Here is a 26,239-nt window from a genome sequence, read left to right on the forward strand (position 1 = left end):
TGCCTCCGTTCGTTTATTCACTTTGGCACAGAGATTGATTTTAAGCATGTACCCATACTATATGACTAAAATGAAAGTCAGTCTCCGTAATTCTAAAAAACTATTCTGGGTTTTGATGATATTTTAGATTAACTATTATTTTTGTTGCAGGCAAAGAATTTACGTCATATAGTTTAGAGCTAAGCGGATAATAAAAGTCATTTAAACAACGAGTTTTATGCTTTTTAAACAAAATGTCGATTGAAATCAGCTTATAGCATCGTGTAGATCCTCCATTCTACCCAGATTAAAAATCCCCAAATACATTTTGCTTGTAGAATAATATTTCTTTCGATTCCTGAACATAAATCTTTCTTTTTGTCCCGTTTTTTAAAACTTTGTGTGCCTGATATTTTCAGCTCTACTGGATCTGAAATGTAGAAAAATCGATTGGTCTGGAACTAGCATAAAATGTATTCGGGCTTTCAAAATATTTTAGCTAAAAACACAATTGAACCCAGGAAAACCCCAATAAAAAGTTCATTGCACTCGTCGTTGGCAAATTCAACAGAATATTTAAAACAAATCGCTTAAAAGAAAACTAAACACATGTCATGAATGGATATACAAACAGACACAAAGGCACTGAAAGAAATTCGCCATAACTCAGTGAGGAAATATCTTATGCGTTTCGAGATGCGCGAATTATAAAAATCATTGCGCGTGTTTTAAACATGCAAATGGCTTGCTGTGTGTCGCATATATACGTAATAAAAAAATTTAAAAAAAAAAACAAACAAAGAGAAACAGAAAACGTCTTTCTAATTGTATTGAAAAACAAAAAATTGTTGCCAATAAAAAGCCGCAGCATGAGCCTTGACCATTGAAATGGACGCGACGCAAGTGTTTCAATGCTTTTTAATTTATTTTTATTTTTGCAATTAAATTTGTTTGGCATAAAAAACAGCATTAAGACGCAGCTGTATGCGTGCATATATATATATATATATATACCTATCTTAGTTTCTTGGTTTAGTTCTGTGCGTCAGCGGAAATTTGGCTGCCGTTTAAATTTAGCGCAATTGAATTTTTTACTTAATTAGTCGAACAAACCGAAGTGTATGCCAAAAGGAAAACGAAAATTTATTTATGATCCGGCCTAATAGTAGTCGTCATCGCTATCCTCGTCGGGGGGCAGGCGGACTGACTGCCTGCTGGCGAGAGCTAAGGTAAGGCGTTCCACGTCGATGGACAACGGCTTCCGCATGTCGTAGGCATCCTCCTCCGGATCGCCGGGATAGTACTCGAGTAGCACACGCCGCAGGCAGTAGCCCAGGGCGCAATAGAGCTTGTAGGCAGCCTGGTTGCTGCAGCGGCAATACAGATCCACATACCAGGCACTCCTCAGGTCCAACATGTGCCCAAAGTGGTTCATAAGGAGAGAGGCGACACCTAAACGACGATAATCAGACGACACAGTTAGGGCGCAGACATGACCATGCAACTGAGTGTGGTCCCTCAGCCCGTCCAAGCACTTGCCAAATATGAAGCCCTCCAACTGGCCATCGGGTGAAAGAGCAGCCACCGCAAGATCGGGCCACTGGGCCAGGTGACGCAGGAAGAAGCTGAGGCGATACACCTCCGTGAACGGATCAAAGACCAACGTATTAAATTTAAATAGATCGTCGAGATGCATCTCGCGTAGACAAGTCATGCTGGAATCGGGAAATGGTGCTAGAATAAAACAAATAGATTTTGATCATGTAGAGTGAGTGTTATTTACAATCTTATATGATTCACATTCAAACATTCAAACAAACTGACAAGCTTATCATAAGGCTTTTAATATGGTATTCTTAAGCCTTACCAGACACCTCATCAGCAGTCGCACTAGCTGCTTTCCAGCGCTATAAAATCCCTCCACCATATTATCCTTCTCCTTCAGGCAAATACGCTCAATGTCCCGCGGTAGGGGCAAGCGCATCTCATAGCCGCTATCATCGCCATAGAAATGAGGAAGCCAGCGATACTTTACGTAGCCCAACAGCTGATAGAACCTGATAGCGCCTTGATTCTTGCTGCGCACAAACAGAAATACATACCAATCCCGCTGCTGGTCCAGGCTGGTATGCAGGCGCTCCATCAGAAGGGAGCCCAGACCCAAGCGTCGAAACTCATGGTCAATGGACAGGGCGCTGACGTGGCCATGGCTGCTTATCAGATCCAAGTCCTTGCCATCGCCAACTAGTTCGTCCTTAATGACACGAGAACCCAAAATAAATCCCACCAGCTTCCCGTTGGGGGCAACTGCAACTTTGGCCAGCATTGGAAATTCAAGTATTTTGGCCATGAAGAATGAGATCGAATAGACTTCGGTCAGGGGATCGAGAACAATCCTGTTAAACTTAAAGAGATCATCGAAAGTGAATTCGCGTAATGCAGTCATAATGCCATAAGATTCTTTTTCTCTTGACGATAAAATGCAAAACGAATTGATGTTGTTTACTTATATTTGTTTCACATAAGCTAACCGATTTGCACAGAGTTGGACGTTTAATTCAAAGAAAAACAAAACACGACTCAAATCAAGTCTACAACGGGGTTGGAATACAATAAACCGAACTGGATGGATAAACAAGGGTCGAACATAACCTAAAACAAAATATAAAAATGGATTAGTAAAGAAAAATTTTCTTTTATAATATTAGTAAATATTTAGTTCATTTTCGGTTATAAAAAATAAAAATATATAGAAAATAAAAAGTCTGGCGAAACAAGATTCGAACCCAAATATAGGTAGATATACATATATATATATATATATGATAGCTGGTTCGCTAGCCAAACCACAAAAAAATGAGTAAATTTTTGAGACTTGATTCAAATAGAGTTTGGATCCTAATTAACTAATAAGCTTGTGCATCTTAATAAACTTTAAATGTAATCTGTTAGGCGCGTACCAAGTTGTGGGATTGTTCTAAATCATTATTTAAGTTGTTTGGTTTAAATATTTCATTAAAACTGATCTTTTAAAATTTCGTCTAAGTATCAAATTTCAATTATTAAATCAGCTCTCGAGTTGATCAGCAGTTAGTCGGTCGTCTATAATAGTTAATTAATTAAGAATTAATAATCTTAGCAATTGCAGCCTGCAATTAATAAGCAAATCATCTAATTGATGTTCACTAAAAGAGTTGAAAGATTGGCAAAGGTAAAATTTTATGTCTTCCTTTGTCTCTATTCATTTTACCATGCAGTCTTATTGGAGAAACTTAGCTGGACAAAATTAACCACCTTTTAGCGGTTTTTGGTAAAAAAAAACGGATGTTGCATATTTTGGGGCTGTCAATAAATGCAATCTTAGCACAAGCCAAAACCACTTTTAGGGCACTTTTCAGGTTGTGATTCACCTGAATCGCACCTGAACTAGCCTGTAAATGCCGCCAGCTGCACCTTATAGCCAGAAGTGCGTTTATGCCTATTGATCTGGGTTTTAGAAAATTATTTCTTAATTGTTAATTTTCCCTTGGGAATATATCCCTCATTAATGAATTTTCAATGGGAAACATGATACAAAAGCCACAATAATGAGAAGAGCAAATAAATAAAAACTATTCACGGCATTTAAATTAAAGTTATCATGCCGAAAATGTATCTTGTTTTCGTTAATCTTTATGTTTTCAATCATGATTTATATAGATCAACTCGGTGAGCTTCCATTATAAATAAGGCAACAGCAAATATTAAATGTCCAATTAAAACAAAATCCCAGCCAAACCAACTAAAGTCAACTGTGGCAGCTCTCAAACATGTTTCAAAGTATTCTAGATCCTACTCTCCAAATTTGGGTTTAGAAAAGTTTAAACATGCAAATCTTAATTAGAATTCCAATCATCCGGGCAACTGATAAATGTAGAGATGTCTTAGCCAAAGTTCATATTGATATTCCAGTGTTGTTAAAGAGTTAAGTCGTTAGTTTAAAAATGTTTCCTCATTAACTAATAATAATAGTGTCACTAATAATATTAAATGTAGCAATAAATTCCCATCGAGGTCCTATCTTTTTACCCATTTTATAGGAAAACTGTATTTAAATGTAGAGTAACTAGTGGGAGTGCAGTTTATAATGTTTATTACACTTGTCTCAATATCACGACTTAATCTATAGAAAATACTACGTTCATTTGATGTTCTTGTAGATCCATGGCAGCAACGAGGTGACACGCGTGTAGACTCCAGGATACTGCCCCTTGCCGCAGCCAATGCCCCACGAGACGACGCCCACCTGGGTGTAGCGGCTGCCTTCATTGACGATCATCGGACCACCAGAGTCGCCCTGTTAAAGATCAGCAGGATTAGCATAATGAATCATATAGGGAATAAAAAGACTTTGACTAACGCTGCACGAATCCTTGGCAGCCTGGCCAGCACAGATCATGGACTCAATGATGCCGCCGGGCGCAGCTCGTCCATATTTCTGAGCGCACTCTGCATTCGCCCAAATGGTGACGTCCACCTTTTGTAGAATGGATGGCTGCGGTCCGTTCTCGCGCAGACTGCCCCAGCCGGCGACGGTGGCCACCTGGCCGCTGTAGGAGCGCGACTGTTGAGTCGGCGAGGTGGGCAGACAAATCGGCTGGATCTCGCTGCTGAACGGCACCGGCTCGCTCAACGTCAAAATAGCAATATCATTGTGCTAGCATAAAGAGGTTATCACTGAGTGTTGCAAGGGGTAGCCCCAATATGTCACTTACCAGCGTGCTGAACTCGAACCCCTTGTGCCGCACGAGGCGTTTGATGCGACGTGAGACGTGCTGCACCTCGAAGTCCGTGCGTATATTGTAGTCACCCAGATGGGCAGTTAAGGCGGCCACATCCCATGAGGTCATCCTAGAATTTGTATACAATAATGTTTAATACCAAATATACGGAACTTCACAACTTACCGTGCCACGCAATGGGCTGCTGTGAGAATGTGATTGTTGGTTATCAAGCTGCCGCCACAAAACTGTTTGCCGGACTTAAAGAGTACCGCAATCCAAGGGAACTCATACGGACTGGCATTAGTGCCGCCCACAATGCGCTCCTGATCGGGTGAAACTGGATTCTTGTGACCGCACCGCAGTGGCAGGCCCTCTGGACTAAATCCGCTGCTCGGCCGGCGCGTTGTCGTCGACGTTGCCGTCGATGGCCGTCTGGTGGTGGTTGGAGGTCTGCTCCCTGGACGTGGTGTGGTGCGCCGTGTGGTCAGCACCGAACTTGGCGTGGGGGGATAAGGTCGCGTGGTCGGATGCGTTGGATACTGATGACTCGGCGGATGAGTCGGTATCGGAGGTGGCCAGCCGCCAACGGTGGGCGGATGCGTCGGTATTGGTGGCGGCCACTGTGGCAGGCCACCAGCAAATGTGCCAAAAGGCCATTGATACGGATAAACGGAGGTAGTGGGTGGCGTCGGCGATGGAGCTGGTTCCGCTGGTGGCGCCTCGGGCGCATTGGCCTCAATGGTGTTCATATCCTGAAAGTCGGGCGTGTCCTCCACGCTGTTAGCATTATCAATTGGATCTGTATCCGGCTCTGCATTATCGAGGGGCTGATCTGGCTGCACATTTGCAGGCTCCTGCTCTCCTTCAGCCTCGTCAACCTCATCGGCAACTGTCAATGGTTTCTCCGTTGTTGTCGTTGTGGTTGTGGTTGTCGTTGATGTTGTTGTCGGTATCGGTATCGGAAAAATTCCAAGCGTGTTTGTATCCATGCTTGGGCAACAGATGCCGTTGTTGATGCGCCCGAGCTGATCATAAAAATTACATATATCAGATCCCAGACCCAACGAGCCTGTCGGCTGCCATTGACGAACTGCTATGAAGGACAACTGCCGCACCACGCGATAATACTGCCGGCAACTGTTGATGCGCACGCAAATGCCAGGCTGGCCCCTTGCGGTCAGACACCTGGAGCCCTCCCAGGCTCCGCCGCCAGCCAGACCGGCCTGCAGTAGAAACAAGCTCGGATCAAATAAAAGTTGTCGCTGCGTCCGGGCATTGCTTGGCGATAAATACGCTATTTAATTTAATCAAAATTAGGAGACAGCATTATTTGTGGCATTTTTTGTGTTTTAAAATAAATATGTAAATTAAACGGAAAGAATTGTTACCAAAATATTACAACTTTTCTAATATAAGAATATCTGATATCTACTTACTCCCAAATAAATAGCCATTGACCTGGTAGTCGACAGCTGTCATAACAATTTAAAACCCATTAAAAGTGAATTGTGCCATTATCAATAAACATAAAAATTGTTGCATGTATTGGGCCACATGAGTAACAGGTAGTTTGGCTTTCTTACTGGGATATATTACGCACCAAAATTCAAGTCCAATGACTCAGAATTAGTCAAAAATGTATGTGTCTCTTAAAGTGCCCACTAACATATTTGTTGGGCTGCTTGGCTTCCTTCGTAACTTGCTTATTCAATATGCGTAACACGTCTGCAACGTGGTCTCCATTACGCCTTGTCCACGACCAGGGCAAAAAACACGTGCATGCGAGCATTTCTGAATACACCTTCGAAACGTAGCCCATCGGACCAAATGCATTTTAAAGTATCCATTAGCTCTACACTTTGCTAACGAAAGATATTTGCAAAGCATGCAAAAAGAATTTATGCAACAATTGGCCAAGATATTCAGAAACTCAATAAGTTTAGCAAGACTGACGATTTTCCGGTGCCTAAAATGCCCAAATAACCTTTGCACCTGAGCTACCTAGCGCGTGTTCATCAAAATAAAGCAAGAAAAATTAAGGACTTTAAATTCCTTAATATCGATAAAAATCTATTTTGGAGCTTTATTTTTAAGCACTCAAAAACAGAAATACTTTGATTAGGAATATTTTTATTTTTTAAATAGCTCCCCATTCCCCCAAAATAAAAACAGCATGATTTCACATGCATGTGTATCTATATATATGTATATATATATAGAAGGCAGCTGGAATGTTGGTAAACGGTTTTAGGGTATCTATTAGTCGAACACTTCCGAAAAGATCACATTATTTGTTGATTTTAATTCAGGAGGGCAAAATTGTTAGGCACTGTGCCTAAATCCATCTACTTAGATCTAAAAAAAATAAAGGCACAATTACCGTCATAAGATGTTTAATTAATAATAAAATTAAAAATATTTTTATTAAAAAGGTTATTTTAATTTATTTACTAAAGATTTCATTGACTTGGGTATTGATGCAAATAATAATATGTTTTTATTATTATTATTATCTAATGCTTGACAGATAAGATTCGTGTTAATTGCTTCTGACAAGAATGAAATGATTTGCATCGTGGTGTGTGTGATTCCCATTTCAGCTTTTGCTTAAGGGGTATAACACACAATGTAAGCTCATAAAACAATATACACAAAAAACTAATCGAATCATTTAGGCGTATGTTTTGGTGAGCACATAAATCAAGTCGAGCTTTAATATGGGCCACACGCGAAATGCTAAATAAATTAAACAAATGGCAGATTTGTGTTAACTTGAAAGAACAACAAGAGCAGTATGGACAAAGACATTTTTAAGAAGCTGCCAATGGGCTTGACACATACCCACATACGGACATACCGACATACATGCACATATGCCAGACATAAATATAGTATATGACAAGTGACAGTAGAAAGTTGCTTAGGGGGAGCGACACGACAGCTTACAATGAAATCTTGTCAATTGTGCGTTGAAAGGCGCACAGCACAGAAACAAGCAAGACATGAAGTAAAATAAAAAAAATGGCACAGCAATTGTCATTCAGCTTGAAAAGCGCTTAAGTTTATTGTCAATATTCTGGCTTTTGTTTTTGTCAAAATTTTCAACGCACAGAAATGTCAAAATATTGAGTAATCACGCAAAGCGTGGACCCCAGCTTCGAATTGGCTCGCAGCGTGAACGAATGCTAAGTAAATATTGGTTGGTCTTCTTTTGTGGGCTTGGTGCTTTGTCAAATAGCGCGACAGATTGGCTAAAAAATTGTGCCTAGCCGCATCGTTTTTTCCATATTTGTTTAAGTAGTTGCGGTTGTGGCTTAAATCTTTCCAAAGGGTAATGAACTTTTAATCTGTACCTAGCTTGTTGGCTTTTAACAGCTCGTAATCATATTTTACTACATATTACTTTGGAGATTTCTTTCAGATTTGAGTCAGCAACACCCCCCAGAGTTACAAACTTATTAACTTATGTGTCAAGCAGCTGGCACAAGGTACCTGAGATAACCAAAGATAAGACTGCAATGGGCCAGCCCACAAGTTCAAGGTCTAGACCTAGCTGCCGTCCGGCAAGTCCCTGCACTAATTAAACTGGATTAATACGAGCACAGACTGATGTAAATCTTGAAATAAGCTGCAGGACATGTAAGCAACGAGCTGGGCCACCTTTATGGGGCGTATCATTTTAATATGGACAGGCAAGCGTGTCCATATAACTTGCATTCATTGCGATGTCTGTCAGCTGAAGCTTCTGTCGCTGCTGTTTATAGTCGTTTAACAAATCGAAGCCCCTTGGGAACTGAAAACTCAATTATGTGAAGAGTAGGCCAATGCCTTGGGACTCTTTTTTATATTCTCTGCCGAAATTCATTAATAGGCTTAAGTTGTCGCGAGGTTTCAAAGCTAAACATAAGCAAAGATCACGCCTGTTTATGTTCTGCCTTATTGTCTAATTGTTGGCCATAAATAAAAGGTGACGAGAACTCATGTCGCGGCCAATAGTATACGACAAGCCCACAGTTCTGGCCTGTCAATTGCGTGGAAGTGCGCCAATTTGAGAGACTCTTTAAAATACGCCTCAACTACGGCACATTCTGTCTATCTCGGAAGTGAGAATACGAGTATGTACAAACCAAAGAAAGTTGGTGTTTGCTCCAGAGAACTCAACCACAAAGTGGAACAAAGGGGCTGAGCAGAGAGACGGACGCGGTAAATAGCGATTCACAAACATCGCATTCTCTTTATTTTCACTAGGCAATTTATAGACTTCTGAAGGTCACACGAGCAATTCGATTGCGTGCCAAGCATAAATTTATCGGCTAATATAGCGTATCGTCAAGTCGTTGAACTTTCGTGTGATTTTTTGCAGCATGTAATGTAAATATTGTTATAAATTCAAAGAGAGCTGGAAATACTATTTGATTTGTTTTGCAACTAATAAATAGACTTAGATAGTCAAGCAGAAAATATGGTCACTTGTTCATTAGCAACTTATTTCTGTTAATTTAAATAAGAATTTTTTGGTGTTCTGTCTTATCGCAAAGACGCTAATTTTCAGCTACAGATTCTGACCGTCAGCTTTTCTATTTCTGCAGACTTTTAATAAATAAAAAAAAAAATGCATTTTTTTCAGCTTAGAAATTTATTTTTATGATCAAAAACTTTTAACGAATATTTAAGGGTAAATGTTTTCTGGTCAAATCCTGTTTTATGGCTTTGCCATCTTCTTGGCCTATTACGCTTTAGATATTAAAATTTTTGCTTTTCAAATAATTTACAAATACTTCAATTCATTTGCAAATAATTGGTTCTTAAATTTCCGCTTCATGCAAACCTTTGTAACTTTCGCGTTTTTCAAATCTATTGATTCGCTAGTTCGTTGCTTAAGTCTTTTGTTTTTCTACACCAAGTTTGTTGCCTAAGTCTTTTTTTCTTCACTTACAAATTCACTTTTCTTTAGGCATTGCTTAACATCCAGTCTACTCACCATCCGCGGGGACATCAAAGGCTGGCTCTACTGTGGCATTAGGCGCGGCCAGCGATTCCACAGCCTTTGTTTTTAGAACTCGATCCGATAATGATGTTGTTAATGTTCTTATCGATGGCACATCCTCAGCTAATGTCGTTTTAAAATGCAACAAATGCACACAAAGTAATAAAATCCGCAAAAATGCAAACATTTTGCCAGCAAAATATTTTTTTTTTATTATATTTTTATTTTTACTATTTTGTTTTCGTTTAAGCTCAGCGAGAATTGCAGACCATATATAAATGTTACAATATAGTATATAACCGCACTCCGAAACGCTTCTTGCTTTAGAATGCGACGCACGTTGCCCGATGGCATTCACCTGGGCGGGCAGACGGCTCAGAGTATGTTCTCGTCTGGGTCTTGTCCCACAATCGATATCGTTTTTTGTCTTCGCGCGCTTATTAGAGACAGGACCGTTGGCTAGCAAGGTCCGCAAGCTTCTGAGCCAACTGACTTCAACAAAGTTAGGTTAACAGCTATGCCGCGGCCAGTCGAAAGCAGCGCCAACGCCAGCGGCAGCGATGACAGCGAAGTTAAAATCGGCGCAGACGCAGACGGAGACGCAGCCGAAACGTCAATTATTTTCGCACATTGATTTGCTTGTTTTTCGATACATGATAGTCAGCGTATTGGCCGTCTTTTGGTAACCTTTTTGCTTATCTCTAATGCACATGCAGTTTTCAGTTGGAAACTTGTTATTTAAATGCTCGTCGCTTGCTCCTGTTCCTATGCCGCCTTGGCTCGCAGCCAGACATAAGCCGAACACGCGCGTTGCACCAAATCTAGACAAACTGGGATTTAGACCGGCAACCGATTTCTGTGTGGCTGCATACTGTTAAAAGGCCAACTACATCTCCGCTTTCTAGCATTGTCATTATGATGCACTGGCAGAAATGGCGCATCTTATCTGATGGAAGGTTATTACAAAAATTATCGACTTTTAAATTGTTAGTTAAAAATAAATAAAATAGAATAATCCTTAAATCTTTTTGAACCTTATACCATGAGTAACTCACATTCTGAACAAATATTTTGCCATATTGAATGTTTGAAGTATGAAAGACTATTCTTACTTCAATTCATGAGAATCAAGTAGTGGCGATTTTGAAAATATGTTGCAGCGTACCGGGGAAGGGTATCACAGAGGTGAAGTAAACTTTGTCAGTATTTGGTTTAAAAGTTACATATGCATACACACACAAATGCAAGCATAAGAAATCCGATTACACTTGAACTACACCTGGTATTAAAGACCACGCATAGTCTTATTATATATGGATGTATGGTATTGTGTTTCATAAAAATCAAATAATTTGTAAGCAAAATAATATTTGTTTGTAAATGATTTTAGCTATCAGTGTAGTTGTACTAGTTTTAAAATTGTTCTTCGAATTTTTGCTGAGTGTAGCCTCAGAATTTAAAATGCCGTTTAAACTACTTGATATATATAAAGATAGCTCGTAGCTAGAGCAAGATCATTTTGCGTTTAATAAATAAGGAAACGGTCAAACAAGATTATCGAAGCCAAATGCAAAAAAAATAATTTCAAATTTTTAACGTTCTTTTAATTCAGCATCTTCAAATGAAAACTTAAATATGGTCCATTCCAACATGTAGAGCATATTGCTTATTTTATTTCTCTTTGTCAAGCTATTCTTTTTTGTATTCGTCTTATTCTTTTTTTTAAACAAATAACAAATTGCTAATGAGAGCAAAGTGCAACCTGTAGTATTGAAAATATGCGCGTTGCAGGAACGCTCTCAAGGATTCAATTAAATATCAAATCAATCAAGATCCAGCCAAAGCGTATTGTCACGAGCGGCGGCGTCGGCGCTTCATGTGTTAAAAATATCACAAATTAAATCAATTGTTGTCGAAAATTGGCCAGTTCATTGTTAGCTCACTTGATTCCCACTTGATTCCCTCGCACAATCCCTAAATGCTCGCCCACCTGAAATGAAATGTGACGGATTCGAGTGTCACGGCCAGGGTGGCCTCAACCTTTTGGCGAGATGGCAAAATCGAACAATTGGCCTGTATATATCAATATTGTGCCAAATAATTGTCTGTAATTGAAATGCCAAGGGGCATTTGCCTGTTGATCGATCGCAAAGTGTTCTCGATTCGATTTGGAGTGTTGAATTTTCGAAAGTAATTCACTGAACCGAACAAGCATCAAGTTCAAAAGGCGGCTGGGCAAAAGCTATGTCTCAAAATCAATTTAGAAAAATGCGTTACATTTTGATTACAATTACAGTTCGGTTAAGCTGGGAAATTTCCCATATCTACATTTTACAAGCTTAAAACTGAAAAATACGTGATTTTGAAAGCTTATCGTGATTAGCTCAAGCAACCTTTTTTTAAAGCAACATCTACTCAGGCTGGAAATAAAAGTATACTTATTCGAACTCTGGTATTTCTTTATGCTGATTGTATATTTCAAGATCTCATGTTTTAACAATTGATCCCAATTTTTGCAGACGCCCAACTACCGTAAAGTGCGCTACATGTTATCTCTACTGGTGCACCACACCTATTTCATTTGTATTGCATGCTTTTAGGATCGACCAATAATGAATCCAATGCCCATCAAACATTTTCAGCCTGGTTAGCATTAAATAGTTAAAAAGCCAATTGAAATGTTATCAATTATTCATTACAGTTTAATAATTTTGAAATATTTAAACATCTGTAAATATAAAGATGTTTTTTTCTGAAAGATTCACATAAATAAATATATAAATTTCGTTTTGTTCAAGTAACAATTCTTGCCGAAAAATCGCTGAGAACTCAATAAGCACAGTAATTATTTGGAAACAGCATTTTAAATAATTGATATTTCGTAAATTATAATTAAAAACTAATTAGCTACAAAATGCATACAATTTGAGCTTTGAGCACTTTACTGAACCAAGAACTTTTCTATAGGAACCGGGGCAAAGAACTCGTTGATATGCTCAACCAAAATGGGCGCCCATTGCTCACGGGTGGCGGGAATGCCGACGCGGGTAATCTCTGGCAAATTCTCATTGACCAGATTCAAGATCATAGCATCTGCAACGAAACACACATGTTTAAAAATATCCGATTATATTTGTGGCAGCTACTTACTTAGATTACGGTCCGAAAATATGCCATTGGCCAAGACCCGAGCACTTCCAACATTTACATTCGCATTCAGACGATGCAAGCTAAGGCGCTGGTTTCCACTGGGCAGTTGCTCAATGTGTCCATCGGTTAGAATGGTGGCCTTGACGTCGTCTATTAATTGCAAGCCGTTTAATTCCAAGCCACGGATTAATTGCGGAGAAACTTACCAATTGTTATGTTAAATGGTCCCTTGGGAACCAAACGCAGACCGCCAAATTTAACGTCCGCCTTGAAGTATCCGCCAGCCTTCAACTGTGGCAGCTCCACGCCCAATTTGATGACAAAGCCGCTGTCCGTGAAATTGGATGAAACGCTGTGCACTTTCAGGCCGCTGATGCCGTAAATTTCCATGTTCTTTATAAGCAGTCCGCCTTGTATTCCATCGTTCGTGTACCGAAAGATGCCTCGCTTGTAGAAGTATGGATCAATCGAACCCAAGCCATACTCCGGCAGACCCTGGTACTTCAATCTCGGCACAATCGAATCGAACAGTCCCCGTATGCATTCATCCAGTTCCGACGAGCTGAGGCTGCAGGCAGCGAGGCCATCACTAGACGTTCCTGGTGCTGCAAGAGTAGCGAAAGTGGTAGATATTAGTACAAAGCAGTTAATGTTAATGGCCAAAAGCCAAAAGCCAGTCGGTTAAGTCATAGCCAAGCTAAGAGCGTGCTCATTAAGCTCAGCCAGGCATGCGTCATTGCGTATAGCGCCTTTCGATGCATGTTGCCATGCATGGCTTAGCTCACAGTTTGACATGCCTCGCACAGGTTTTCTTCAGTTTTGACATTCAAATTGCGTCTGTTGTTGCCCTTTGTGCCTTTGCGTGCCTTGTGTCAGGGTGACAGGTGACAACGACGCGTCGCACTCAAGGTCTCTGATCTGGGCCCCACACGTGCCCAGCAAATTGGAGTTTAATGATCCGCTGGTTGACATGAACGAATTGTGGAATAAACTATGCCCCAGCAATAGGTCTAGATCAGAAAACTATCTACATCAATTCTGAAACTGACGTCAGCAGCAAAAAATACAAGGTACGTATTTATTAAAAAAATATGTACCGAATCCAAACATAAACTTGAATGCTGCTAAATCAAAAGACATATCGCTAGAACTGGTTTTGTGCAATTGCGTCTCACTAAAAACGGACATACAACATTTTTAACCCAATTTTAATATTAATAAGTATTAATATTAAAAAAACAATATATTTTTTATCCGACCGTCATGGAAGTTTTAGAACACAATACAGCTGTAATTAGTTTTCTATTTAATATTATGTTTTCTATATTAGTTTTCTATACTACATACAACAAAATTGATCTTATTATCTTTGATCTTTAATCTTTATTATAACCTTTTGCCACAAATGCTGATGACGCATTTAATTTCACTTTATTAGCTTATCACATAAAAGACTATTGTTATGTGTTTCTTTAAGTGACATTCCAGCCAATAAATCTTCTGAGCGGAAACGAAAAAAAAAAGGTTGTAATTATTTTTAATATCCCATACAATTAAAGCAGAAAATTACCCAAGTAAGTACATATAAAGTCGCAAATAACGCTCGATGAAGAGACAAGACTTTGTTCACCTTCCATTTGTAGTTAACTACTCTTACGACGATTAAGCTTGCGATTTGACTAGGCAATTTGAAAGTCTGTAATTTTGCTGCCAAATTTTGAGTGCTTGCGTGTTTGGGGACTCGCTGACAAGTTCAATGTCAAAGGTGAAAAAGCGCCAACAACAATAGTTTCAACTGACAACTCACTAAAAATAAATACACATTCCTTCAAGCGTCAACATTTCGGGGCGTCGCTAATGTTTTAAAGTTGCCCTTTTTCGTGGCGGCTCTGAAATGAAGTTCGTTGCCTAAGTCTTTCGTTTGCACAAGCCTCGGTGGAAATGTCGATACATTTCAAGCGCCCTTTTGTTGCAGTGCTTGTTGTTACTGTTATCATTGCTCGACATTTTACGTAATTAAATATAAAATAAATTACAATTGCAGCTATCAGCGCACTAACTTAAAGTCGCAGCGACGTAGTCGCCGTTTTCGCATTGATGTAGGTCAGTTTTTAGCTATGTGCTTTTGAGAAATGCGCCGAGCCAGCAGCCGGTTTTTTGTTGTTTGGCTGTTGTTGTTTCATTTTGTATTATAAGCCTCTTTGTTGTCGCTGCTGCTATTGACGCGAGATATTTTCGCAAGAGCCCAAAAGCAAATACATCTATATCAATTTTTTTTTTTTTTGCTTTGCGGTTGATTTAATTAATGCAATTGGAGATAAATAATATTGATTATGGCTTTGCGCGGCTAGTTTGTTTTGCATAATCAATCAATTTATTTTTTGCAGTGCGAGCCTCAGAATTTGTGTTTGTACAAGCCACATAAGCACAGTTCGACAGTCACTGAATTACGGCATTCACTTTCAGTGCGGCTTTTGTTATTGCCTTGTTGCGGTTTTATAACTTTTACCACACAACCGAAAGAAAAAAATAAGCAAGCTACAAATGAAAACGAAAATATATGTCAAGTTCAAGCAGCGCAGATTTTTTATGACTGTCTTGGGTGTTAAAAGTCAAGCAAATAAAAAGTTTTTTTTTGGGTAGGCAGACCCGCTAATTTCTACAGATACTTATTTTTCTACTGTTACGCATGGAAATATTTTAACTGAAATCTCATTTAAAGCACACTTTAAGATTAGGGTTGCGTCGAGGTGTTGAAGGTCGTTGGCGTAAATAATAAGTACTACTGTATTGACAAACTCTTCAAGGCACACAACATACCTATGCATAACTTTAACATAAATATATATATATGATATATAAATTGGGGTAATTTCTTTTAAGGACATATTTCTAGCCTTAGATATGTGAAAGTAATACTTGCCTTTTAGGCAATCCAAGACTATTTGAACTGTCTTCAAGCGAGCTTTCATCAAAAAATGTTGCTAATATCCAGTTTATAAATATATTAACTTTTCTAGGGAGCTTATGTGATAACAAATTGTAATCTATCAAATGACCTGAATGAGTTTTTTTTTAATCTTTAATTTACCTCAACATTTCCTGTAACGAATTCCACGAAAGCAATTACGCAACTGCCTTCAGCTTTTACGGACGTCAGATTCAGATATTCGTATATTTGTCATATAACTGAATTATAATTCATTTCAATTTCCAATTTTCGCTTTGGCAAATAAAAGACTTTGGCAACAAACTTGTTTCACTGACTCGATTTTTCATTTTGCTGTTCATTTAAATATCAAGTTCTTGCAGTCTTGTTGCATAAGACTAACCGCATAATACATAATTGTGAGCATATATATATCTACCTGTATCCGTCTGTGAGCCTGGTGAGGAGGCGGCCACATATTCCGCCTCCTGTGGGTCGCTTGTGGCGGATGCTGACAGCGTGGCCGACGCGGCACTTCCGAGTCCGACTGCCGCGATGGTTAACAAAATGTAAAACGCTTGCATATCTCTTCTTTTCTTTACTTTTTTGTATTTGAGAGTTGCTGTTGTTGTCAATTTGAACAGCGCTTTTCACAATTGGCAATCTTAACTAGTTTCAATTGAATTTTTGTTGTGCTTTGACGGTTTTGTGGCTTGATTTAACACATGCACAAACATACACAAACACACGCACACATACGTGTATAAGCGGACAAGAGGGCAATTTTCGCTTGGCTTTTTTTTTGCGTAATTTTAAAACCGGCTTCACTTTTATTTCTACATGAATTTTAACAGTTTGTTGTTGCTGTCGTTTTCTCGGTTAACTGCAATTGTTGCTGCAATTGTGCACACAAGCCCACAAAAACACACACAAACAACACACACACCTACACACTGCTAGCCAATTGCCAAAGACACACAATTCGCTTCTGCCAACTTCAAAAATCAGCGAACAATTTCGTTGGCGGCCCGCCGCTTGCAAATCTTCAAATGAGCGCTGCATAAAACTCACGTTTATTTATAGTTTTCAGCTCGGGTTTTTAAGTTTTTCCATGCGCGCGCTGCCGAAAAAAAAAAACAACACAACAAAAACAACCAATTCGAAGGCTTTCGGTAGACGCTGGCTGAGCTTTCGAAGCTTTTGACGTGTTGAGTCGTTGAGTTGCTTTGAGAACTTGTGCGCCACAGTTTCAGCAGCACTGCACTTGGAATGCTCAGCATGAGTTGGCACAACTGAGAGCCGCACTTGAATGTTAAGTGTACTAAATCTGAATCACGTCTAGACGTTAGTATAATTCGACTCTTAATCATGAAGCATTTACATATAAATGTATTTATATAATTACAAGCCTCAATTCGTTAACCGAGTACATTTTATACTCAGAATAATTTATTGGCATATTTATTTTGGCTAGAAAAATATTTCTCAAAATGATGACACTCAAAATACTGTATTTTTGTCTAATTAAGTGTTTTTTAAGCAATGCAATTAATAGTATTTTTAATAAATGTTCTTTAAGTACTTATTAATATTTGGGAATCCCCGACTAACATAAGACTTGACCAACAGACGAAAGAACCCTTAATAAATAATAATAATTGTATATATAATAAGTATACTATTCAGACACTAACATTTAAATGTACATTTCTGGCTAAACAACAACAAAACACAAAAACTTGTTGAATAAAGTTTTATCAGGATAGTTTAGTACTTATTGCTTATCAATTTTTGTATATATATATTTAAGTAATAATATTCTTACATATTTTATTATCATTCAAATTAAAAATTTTACTTTGTTATTTTTAATTTTAATATGTTATAATTAATTTTCAATAAATCTATAGAGTATGTAGGGTATACAGAATTCTATCAGCACACTGAGCCCAAATTCGAATGTAAATCAATCACTTGGGACAATGTCAATCAACAATCAAAAGATTGCACCCACAGATCCGTCAATCAAGCAACAATGAGGAAGCTGTCATCACACATCCAATTACAATGCCAATCCCAGTACAGTTTGAGCTGCACTGCTCCGTTGGGCAGACACTGCGCCTAATCGAGGCATTGGTTTCGCCTTCGTCTGGGCATGTAATATGTAGGCCAGGTATAAATCTTTTGCGCCATTTACACTTGCGTGCCCAGCAAGAAATCCCATAAAGTTGAGTATTATATTTTTGAAGTTTTTAGGCGTTTGCCTCCAAGGTGATCGACGTGACGTGTGAAGGATTTCTGAAATGAATAACTTACATCCAGATTGTTGCACTTTAGGTGCTTCACTTCTGCACTTCCGAAAAACTGTGTCTTTTAGCTGACAGTTCTGTGCGCAGATGCGTCATAGTAAGTTTTTGGCAAGAAAAAACAAACACACAAATCTAATGCTCAATGATTATTATGCTTGGCAAGTCTCCGAGTAGACGACAGTCGTGCGTGTGCCTTGCATGTCCATTCAGCAATTACAGTATATACTTATATTTATTTACATAAGATCCAAAGTATATCCACAAATATAATTCATATGCAAAGCACAGCACGCTTGATCGGCGTTTATGAGCCATATGCACAAACGTGTGCAGCACATACTTATAATACGCTGATTTATGGCATAGTTTACGCCGATCCGAGCGCACAAAAGCTCCCCAAGAGAACATCACCTCAGGCTTACACTTTGCTCAACTAAATTACAAACTACATTATTTATGTCAACTGTTTGCGCCCAGCTGATCCACCTTTGACTATTGTTTAAGTCCATAATCGCAATGCAGCCACCAACTAAGCAGGGATGATGGCCACCAGTCGACGCAGATCAGCTGAGAGGCCAATGCTTCTTAAACTGCAACTATAAGCAATTAAATAACTGACATATTCATTCGCATAAATTACTAGCTGGATCAAATTGCCGTCTTCTAGGATTTACTTGAACATATTAATTATGGCCTGGCAACAAATGCGGCCAGGCACTGCGAAAAATTTCATTTAGACTCATTAGAGTGTTCCTCTCCACGGAAATCTTTAGTAAAAGGCGAAAGATTTATTCGACAACTGAAGAGAAACCAGAGTGAATTTTCAACAACAACCAACCCTCATCTACACTCCAATCATGCTTTAACTGTATGGGAATTCCAACGCACAAGAAAACAATTACAGACACCCTTAAGTAGGCAATGTAATTCTTGGTCAAGGTATATTTTAAAATATTTACCTATGTAATTTGTTTTAAAGACTTTCAACTATGTTGCAGGTCATTTAGATGTTATTTTCCTAGATTATATATACATTTGACCTTCCCATGTATTCAGTAGATTTGAATTTCTACTAGTATAGAAAACTCTTGCTGGCACTCGTAGAAGGGTTCTAACAGAGAAAATCATCTTTGCTTTATAATAAAATCTTTATTTTCAGAAAAATACTCTAAGATTACTTACGGTACGACATTGTAAGTATTAATAATATTGAAACCAATTAAGATGCACCATTCAAGATCTTCCGATTACAGGGACGATAAATATCAAGAAATTTAAATAAACTTGAACACATAGACTTGTTATATATATCTCTTATACAGCTCAACCGGAAACATATATCATACGCTTAACAGATGCTCTATACTAATTTTATAAGTGTGCAGGAACAAAGCGTAATCATAGAAATTTAGTAAAAACATTTGATAAGCCAAACTACAAGAATATAGTTTTTAAAAAAATGTCTAGAAAAACATTTTTTAATTTTAAATTAACCTTTACCCAGCTGACAAGACGTAGCTTCTATTAAATAAAACCAAAAAAAATATGCTCTATTAACTAATGCAAACATTAAAAACATTTACCTCTTCTATTTAGAAGAGATTTCGGTTACTGATATTTCGACCGGCTCTGGGAGAGGGTATTCACACGTCCATGTTGCCGTTGTTGCATTAAAAATATATTTAAATGTTTTCAATTAAGTAACTAAGTATTACTAAGTGGTCACGATTGTTGCGGCATACAAATTCAATTATACTCAAAGTAGTTGTGACAGCTTCAACGTGCATTTCCATGTGCCAGTTGCTCTCAAACTGCTGAGTTAGTGAAGTCGCAGCAAGCCAACTTGCTCAATTTCACTTTAATGCACACACACTTGGCCCCTGCCCACAATACACACTTTCAAATTTAAATATTATATAGATAGATACCCGTTTCAAGGTCAACCTGTCGTGCACCTAACCCCATTAACTAGGTGCACTCTGGGCGGGGGCCGTTACGAAAAGTTAGTGCGCTTTTTGTTTCACATTTGGGCACATAATTTGATGCTAAAACTGGGGCATGACCAAAACGAAATGAAAATTAAATAAACCTGTTTCAATCTCACTTTAAAAATGACAATTTAATTGCAAGTGCGAATATTACTAAGATATATGAATAATAATAAAATAGATACTAAAGGCAATCACAACAATATATATACAGGCAATTATTTTACAGATTTACAGTGTGAAACTAATGCCATATTATTCGGGTCCATGGATAAACTGGTCGATGGGCACATGCGACAGAGCCTCGTTAATCAGGCGCAGCATGATAGGAGCCCACGATTCTCGCGTTTCCGGCAAGATAATGCCATAGATATCGCGCCAGTAGCTGTTGGCAACATTTAAGGCAAGCTCGTCTGTGAAGAAATCCAATTAGAAGTCGTATTTAATTAAGAGACAGCCAGCACACATACCTAGCTCGGGATCCGGAAAAATGCCATTGGCCTTAATGATCATGTCGCGGATCTTTGGATTCACATCGATATCTTTGATACGCAAAAACCGGCGTCCGTCCTTGTTATAAAACTCGCCATCCGTAACCACACGGTTCTCGACATCAACTGCAAGCATAGACATATCGGAAAACCAACTCGTATATCAATATATATATGCACCAATGGGCAATATAGATTCTCTACCCACACAGTGTTACATTGAAGTTGCCCTTGGGCTTCAGCTGCAGCGAGTTGACCAGCATTTCCGCTTTGTAATTGCCAAGGAGATTCATCTTGGGCAATTGCGAGACAATTCGCAGCTTGATCTTGTCACCATCGATTTTGACATTAACTTTCTGGATTTTGTGCTCCGCAAAGCCGTAGAGCTTGACATTTCGCACCGAAATGCGACCACTGACCGCTCCACTTGAATACTGGAAGCTCAGGCGATCTATTACGAAAGGATCGTACGGTTGAATGCCTAGATCGGGATCTCCTTTCCGCAAGCGTGGTATCAGCTCATTCATTATATTCTTGATGCACTCCCCAGCCTGGTCGGCATCCGCAGGACATTTTGGCAAATCGTCGCCTAGCAATTGCAAAATAAACTAAATTATACCCTGCGTATACGCAATCTGATCTAAATCCATACACACCATTGAGATACTTGACTTCGGCGGGCGCTGCATATGCTCCACCGGCCAAAAGGCAAATCGTTGCCACCGCAATAAACTGCATACTAAAGCAAATGATGATCTTATCCTGGCTTTTAAATTTTCCTCTGGATTTTGCAGCTGGGCGAACGCCAACCTGCTGTTAGAATGATCGACCTCAAACTGAATCGAACGGGTGCTGGTTGGTGCTATTTTATTCTCAATTCTCAGAACAGGCACGACTATAATTGAAAGTTAGTCGATTCCACTAAGCTAGGAAAATTGTACTTATATATCAGTTGCGTTAACGGCATTTAGACTTCGACTGATTGAAAACCGGCTTAGCGACTGATTTATAATACCGAATCATTAAATGGAAAACGATTCAAACAGACGACAGTTGCAAGCTTCAATCCCACATACTATCACTAGTTGTTGGATTTTGAATGACAATGATTTGCATTAATAATTTAAATAATTGCCTGCTGACAATGGCTTATGCGTTTGCGGTTAACTAATTATACCCTGTAACTACTTAAAGTCATTGTTAAGTAGTGTCAACATTGTCTCTAAAATGTGTTAAGGGGGCTCTATAACTGTTTATAAATATTAAATTAATGGTAATTTAAGATCTTATCAATAATAGGATCCAGAGATCCCAATGTGCTTGTGCGTCTTTAATATCAATTGGTCTCAATATTTGTGAGGTAAGATTTTTGAAGGGGTATATTTTAATCGGGAATCTTCAAGTTGAGAGACTTCTATTTAGTTATTAGCTAATATTCAACTTTTAAGAACATGTGCTACGAAAGCTTAAGAATTAAATTTAATTAGTTGGAATTTGGAGTCTGACAATAATATTTTTCAAGTTCATTAGATATCAAAAGAACTTGATAGTTTCAATAACCCCAGAAAACGAAAACTGTCTCAAACTGAAAGAACTGAACTGAGGATTGCAGATAAATAACATTGATGTTTGGGGATGCGAATTTCAATCTGAGTTTAAACATAAATAATAAATTATGCTAGATTAACAATAAACAATAATATTGTAAATAAGCAAATGTGTAAGCATAACAAATAATCATTAATCCTTTAATAAATATAATAAATAAGCAACATACGCACTTGAAATTTTAATAATAATTAAAGTACCAAGACCAATAAAGCGCAAAATATTACTAGAAATAGGTTTGAAGAGTTTTCCATAATCAAAGAAAATCTTGAAAACACAAGACAGCGCAGATGGGCCAAAAATATTGCAATGCACTAACATTTACATACACGACAGACGGAGAGTATCTAACATGGTTCAACAATTTCTAAAGAATTTAAATATTTCATTATTTCCAATTACATTTTTTGGAAAGAAGTTTAATACATTTGACTGAAGTGCTCTGCAAAGTTTAGGTACTTGAAAACGGTCGGTAAATTTCTAAAATCATTTTATTTGAATACAAACTAAATAAACACCATGAAGAAAGCATATAACCATAATTCGAAAGGGAGCCGACTACAATGTTTGACGGCCACTAGTCTAATCCTTAGTGACAAGCAAGTCGAAGGGGAGGGCAGCAAAGAAATCATTGCCCACCTTGAGCAGTATGGGCTCCCAAATGGCCATTGTTTCCGGGAGCATAGACTGATAGAGCTGTTGCCAGTACTGGTTGATGAAATCCAGTATGACATCATCTGTAAATTCAATGGAATTGTTCGGGTTATAAACTTCTGTCATTGCAATTGAGAAGAATATCTATTTTTTCGCACTCACTCAGCGCCGGGTCGGGCACCAGGCCATTGGCATAGATGCGCATGTCACCCACTTTGGGCTCAGTCTCGAGCTTAGTCAGACGCAGATAGGTGTGACCGTCGCGCTCGTATAGTTCGCCCAAGGCGCGGGTTTTCATGCTGACGTCGGCTAAAATGTGAAATATGAGTAGTTGACACAGTAATTACACATGTTTGTATGTACGGGTATTATGACCCAAACTTACCCAGCGTAATATTGAAGGTGCCCTTTGGAGTTATCTTCATGTCGTTCAGTTTGATGTCCGCCTTGTAGGCGCCCTCCGCCAGCAACTGAGGCACATGGCTTAGCATCTCCATGCGTACGCGATTGTTCTTCTGACGGTAGTCCACCTTGTCGACAATACCCTCGCTCAGGCCATGAACCAGCACATTCCTCATGGCAATGCGGCCCTGCAGTATGCCCGAGTTATAGTTGTAGGAGCTCTTGCCCAGCTGAAAGGGATCCATCGGCGGTATGTTCAGATCGCTGATGCCGTATTTCAGGCGTGGCGTTAGCTGCTGAAAGCCCTGCCTAATGCACTCATTAATGTCGCTGTCTTTCTGGCGGCAGGTCGGTATATCGTCGGCTGTTCAAATATTCAAAAATATTTAGTTAATCAACAAGTTCGAATGATACAAAATAGAAATCATGAGCATCGCCTTGACACACATATGGACGCATCTCGTATCGGCTATGATCTATGCGCTTTATGCTCAGAACGTGACATTCTAGACGAGAATTTCGCTTTTGTTAATCGATGTCGCACATATGTAATTGCGAATCTCCCCTGCCTTCCCCAGTCGAGACCCAGGCACAGTCGCTGAAGCGGCGCGAGCAATTAAATCGTTGTTGTTTAGATTTTTATTTAATTACCTAAACATTTTGTGTGACAAAAATGCCAACATTCAATTGCAAACGTTTTGCCTGAGCATTAACTAAGCGCTTCATATCGCATTGCCGCAACAAGTTTGTCGCTTAAATCTTTTGTACTGAAGGCTCTTTGCAACGGTCGCTGCGGCAGGGGAAGGCCACTTAGCGGAAGTGGCAATTGACTGCGACCTGTTCCATGCGCCATAAATATAACGACCAAAAGCTTCTGATCTTGATGTTTTGAGCAAATTCGAGTCAAGGCTTAAAAGTATTCTATGTCAATAATCACAAAAAAATATAATTACTTATATAAAGCTTTGTTCAAAACTCCTTTATTACTGTGAAGGCCTGGATAATCTCAATGTCAAAACCTGTTCTGGAACGCTTACTATTTAATAATAGTTTCTTTAAGCTGAAAAAATTTAGTACTACATATAAAAGTATTATTTAATACAATTATTTCCGTCTATTGAAAATTGCCTGCTTTATAGAACAGATATCAAGAATACTTGGCAATAATTACTCTTTGCTTACTCAAGTACTAATCTTGTTGATGTCTTTTTAAGTATTCTTAGAGCAACAACATTTTTTGCCTTTATGGAGGTAAAAAATCACGATTTTTTGAGTTACAAACTCACAAAGATTTGCTTTAAAGATTGTGCCAAAAATATTTTGACGGCAATAGGCCCCACATATCTAAATATGTATAGCCCCAACAGTTTTGAATTTAAAGCTTGCACTTAGACTTCTCAAATTGACATTTTCAGCCAATCTTTATATTGTCAATCGATTTATAGAAAACTGCTTGTCCAGAGATTATTTAAACAAAAATATTTGTATCAGCTTTAAGATACTTATTTCGAGATTAAAATTTACGGGAAATATTGATTGCAACCTTTGGTTCTTAATTGAATTAACATTTAACTCGTTTATAGATATCTATGTAAAATATAATTTTAAGCATTATTTGATATCGAAAAAAGCAAAAAATACTCCCGGACAAGGCCGAGAAATACCAGTTAGTTCTACAAAGTTCTTATTCATATAGATATACATTTTTTATCTCAATATGTAATTTTTTCTACTTATAGTCTTCTATATACACATATTGAATACTAATTATTTTATTATTTTCAAATCACATTTATATTTGGACACTACCCTACCTTTTTAGGCAACATCATTCATTAACATATTTAATAAAAAAGTTCCAATTGCCAATTATTATCGTTAAGGAATCTATTAAAAATGATTTGAACATTTTGAAAAAGAATTATTTAAATTAATTTTTTATGCAATTTAGCAATTTTATAAAATATTTTATATACATCGGACAACTCTCGCTAAATTTTCAATAGAAAATTGGCCCTAGTACACGTGAATTTGATAGCAAAAAAAATTCGCACAACTTAGCGTGTTTGACGCGATTGTTGCTATATGATGGCATATTATTGCAATTACTGATATTTATCTGCTAATTTAACAATTTTATTGTTGTCTCTACGTACATACTTTCATTGCTGTAAAACAACGAAGGCGGCTCAGGGCATACAAGTCAAATTGAACAATACTTATTTTTAGGGCTTTTGCACCTTGTTTGTAGACATGGCAATTAAAAAGTTTTTAAGATGTTGACATGATGCAAATAGTTATACAGAAGCTGGCAGAAATTTACTTATAAAATAATATCTAGTCATTGATCACATCAAATTGAAACTCTATCATTTATTTGAGAAACACATAATAAACAAAGACTTAAGGCACGAACTTCTTTCTCTCCTTGGGTCAGCAACATTTAATGGCTTAAATGCTTTTAATTTGTTGAACTTCCTTAGAATACTCACCCAATTTTGTGATGGGCTTGAACTCGACAGATGGCAACACGAAGCCTTCGTCAGCAGCTAAGCTCAGGCACAGGAACGTGACCAAAATAATACCACTTAATACACTTGCCATTTCGAAAATAAAATAATTCAGTTTTACTTCGAACAGTCAAATTTCACTTTCGTTGGGGATGGATTTCAATTTAAGTGGACGGTATCACCAACGACACCCCCGACACATGCAAATGCGAATTGGCATCTGAAACCTACGACCGGCAACTGGCTTGTATTTATGGCGAAAATAGAGAGTAGACGCAACGCTAGAGTCCAACGCGCCAGCATTGGCAAATAATAGGCCCCGCAGCCGGGAACACGGCAGAGTGGAGTGGATGGGGGGGGCCTGCTGCCAGTGAAACGAAAATAGCTTGAAAATAATGACGGCGACGCTGAGAAAAGTAAAGCCAAAACAAAATCAGTAGCAAAATACAAACGACATTATTAAATACCC

General features: G+C 38.4%; 6 protein-coding genes and 1 non-coding gene across 7 annotated transcripts; all 7 read right to left on the reverse strand.

Moving 5' to 3' along the window:
• Positions 1–1,101: 1,101 nt before the first annotated feature.
• LOC135434854 (N-alpha-acetyltransferase 20) lies at positions 1,102–1,782 on the reverse strand. The gene is made up of 2 exons (XM_064691577.1): positions 1,519–1,782; positions 1,102–1,431 (listed from the first exon to the last, which is right to left on the reverse strand). Exons 1-2 carry the CDS (start codon positions 1,691–1,693, stop codon positions 1,139–1,141), a joined length of 468 nt encoding a protein of 155 aa, XP_064547647.1. The 5' UTR covers positions 1,694–1,782; the 3' UTR covers positions 1,102–1,138.
• A 1-nt stretch (position 1,783) lies between these two features.
• Positions 1,784–2,527, reverse strand: Naa20B (N(alpha)-acetyltransferase 20 B). The gene has a single exon (XM_064691576.1). It carries the CDS (start codon positions 2,423–2,425, stop codon positions 1,811–1,813), a length of 615 nt encoding a protein of 204 aa, XP_064547646.1. The 5' UTR covers positions 2,426–2,527; the 3' UTR covers positions 1,784–1,810.
• A 1,567-nt stretch (positions 2,528–4,094) lies between these two features.
• l(2)k05911 (lethal (2) k05911) lies at positions 4,095–5,787 on the reverse strand. The gene is made up of 4 exons (XM_064691565.1): positions 4,926–5,787; positions 4,734–4,869; positions 4,379–4,675; positions 4,095–4,315 (listed from the first exon to the last, which is right to left on the reverse strand). Exons 1-4 carry the CDS (start codon positions 5,729–5,731, stop codon positions 4,160–4,162), a joined length of 1,395 nt encoding a protein of 464 aa, XP_064547635.1. The 5' UTR covers positions 5,732–5,787; the 3' UTR covers positions 4,095–4,159.
• Positions 5,788–12,574: 6,787 nt separating this feature from the next.
• Positions 12,575–16,853, reverse strand: LOC135434872 (uncharacterized). The gene is made up of 4 exons (XM_064691597.1): positions 16,248–16,853; positions 13,086–13,484; positions 12,880–13,029; positions 12,575–12,822 (listed from the first exon to the last, which is right to left on the reverse strand). Exons 1-4 carry the CDS (start codon positions 16,390–16,392, stop codon positions 12,671–12,673), a joined length of 846 nt encoding a protein of 281 aa, XP_064547667.1. The 5' UTR covers positions 16,393–16,853; the 3' UTR covers positions 12,575–12,670.
• Positions 16,854–18,811: 1,958 nt separating this feature from the next.
• Positions 18,812–18,936, reverse strand: LOC135434902 (U5 spliceosomal RNA). Its single transcript, XR_010437311.1, has one exon. It is a non-coding gene; the product is annotated as a U5 spliceosomal RNA (small nuclear RNA).
• Positions 18,937–20,290: 1,354 nt separating this feature from the next.
• Positions 20,291–21,507, reverse strand: Jhbp13 (Juvenile hormone binding protein 13). Its single transcript, XM_064691556.1, has 4 exons — positions 21,253–21,507; positions 20,805–21,185; positions 20,576–20,722; positions 20,291–20,518 (listed from the first exon to the last, which is right to left on the reverse strand). The coding sequence occupies exons 1-4, from the start codon at positions 21,332–21,334 to the stop codon at positions 20,361–20,363; spliced, it is 768 nt and encodes a 255-aa protein (XP_064547626.1). The 5' UTR covers positions 21,335–21,507; the 3' UTR covers positions 20,291–20,360.
• Positions 21,508–22,677: 1,170 nt separating this feature from the next.
• Jhbp14 (Juvenile hormone binding protein 14) lies at positions 22,678–25,990 on the reverse strand. Its single transcript, XM_064691596.1, has 4 exons — positions 25,753–25,990; positions 23,244–23,624; positions 23,021–23,167; positions 22,678–22,941 (listed from the first exon to the last, which is right to left on the reverse strand). Exons 1-4 carry the CDS (start codon positions 25,862–25,864, stop codon positions 22,787–22,789), a joined length of 795 nt encoding a protein of 264 aa, XP_064547666.1. The 5' UTR covers positions 25,865–25,990; the 3' UTR covers positions 22,678–22,786.
• Between the last annotated feature and the right edge of the window lie 249 nt (positions 25,991–26,239).

The sequence above is a fragment of the Drosophila montana genome, unplaced genomic scaffold (assembly GCF_035044405.1).
Source record: "Drosophila montana isolate Dmon_TW-CO22-7 unplaced genomic scaffold, ASM3504440v1 contig_3440_1, whole genome shotgun sequence".
In the NCBI taxonomy this organism is placed as follows: Eukaryota; Metazoa; Arthropoda; class Insecta; order Diptera; family Drosophilidae; genus Drosophila; species Drosophila montana.

Bases quoted from the DNA above. Each gene is read 5' to 3' on its own strand.
- LOC135434854 (XM_064691577.1), bottom strand. From the start codon at position 1,693: ATGACTTGTCTACGCGAGATGCATCTCGACGATCTATTTAAATTTAAT. The intron at 1,432-1,518 runs GCAAGTGCTTGG...ATCGTCGTTTAG, and splicing joins GTTGGAGGGCTTCATATTTG to GTGTCGCCTCTCTCCTTATG.
- Naa20B (XM_064691576.1), bottom strand. From the start codon at position 2,425: ATGACTGCATTACGCGAATTCACTTTCGATGATCTCTTTAAGTTTAAC.
- LOC135434872 (XM_064691597.1), bottom strand. From the start codon at position 16,392: ATGCAAGCGTTTTACATTTTGTTAACCATCGCGGCAGTCGGACTCGGA. The intron at 13,485-16,247 runs GTAGATATATAT...CTACTCTTGCAG, and splicing joins AGGCTCACAGACGGATACAG to CACCAGGAACGTCTAGTGAT. The intron at 13,030-13,085 runs GTAAGTTTCTCC...TGCAATTAATAG, and splicing joins ACCATTTAACATAACAATTG to ACGACGTCAAGGCCACCATT.
- Jhbp13 (XM_064691556.1), bottom strand. From the start codon at position 21,334: ATGCAGTTTATTGCGGTGGCAACGATTTGCCTTTTGGCCGGTGGAGCA. The intron at 21,186-21,252 runs GTGTGTATGGAT...TGCAATTGCTAG, and splicing joins CGAAGTCAAGTATCTCAATG to GCGACGATTTGCCAAAATGT. The intron at 20,519-20,575 runs GTATGTGTGCTG...ATTTCTTCACAG, and splicing joins TTTTCCGGATCCCGAGCTAG to ACGAGCTTGCCTTAAATGTT.
- Jhbp14 (XM_064691596.1), bottom strand. From the start codon at position 25,864: ATGGCAAGTGTATTAAGTGGTATTATTTTGGTCACGTTCCTGTGCCTG. The intron at 23,625-25,752 runs GTGAGTATTCTA...ATATTTGAACAG, and splicing joins CAAGCCCATCACAAAATTGG to CCGACGATATACCGACCTGC. The intron at 22,942-23,020 runs GTGAGTGCGAAA...TTGAATTTACAG, and splicing joins GGTGCCCGACCCGGCGCTGA to ATGATGTCATACTGGATTTC.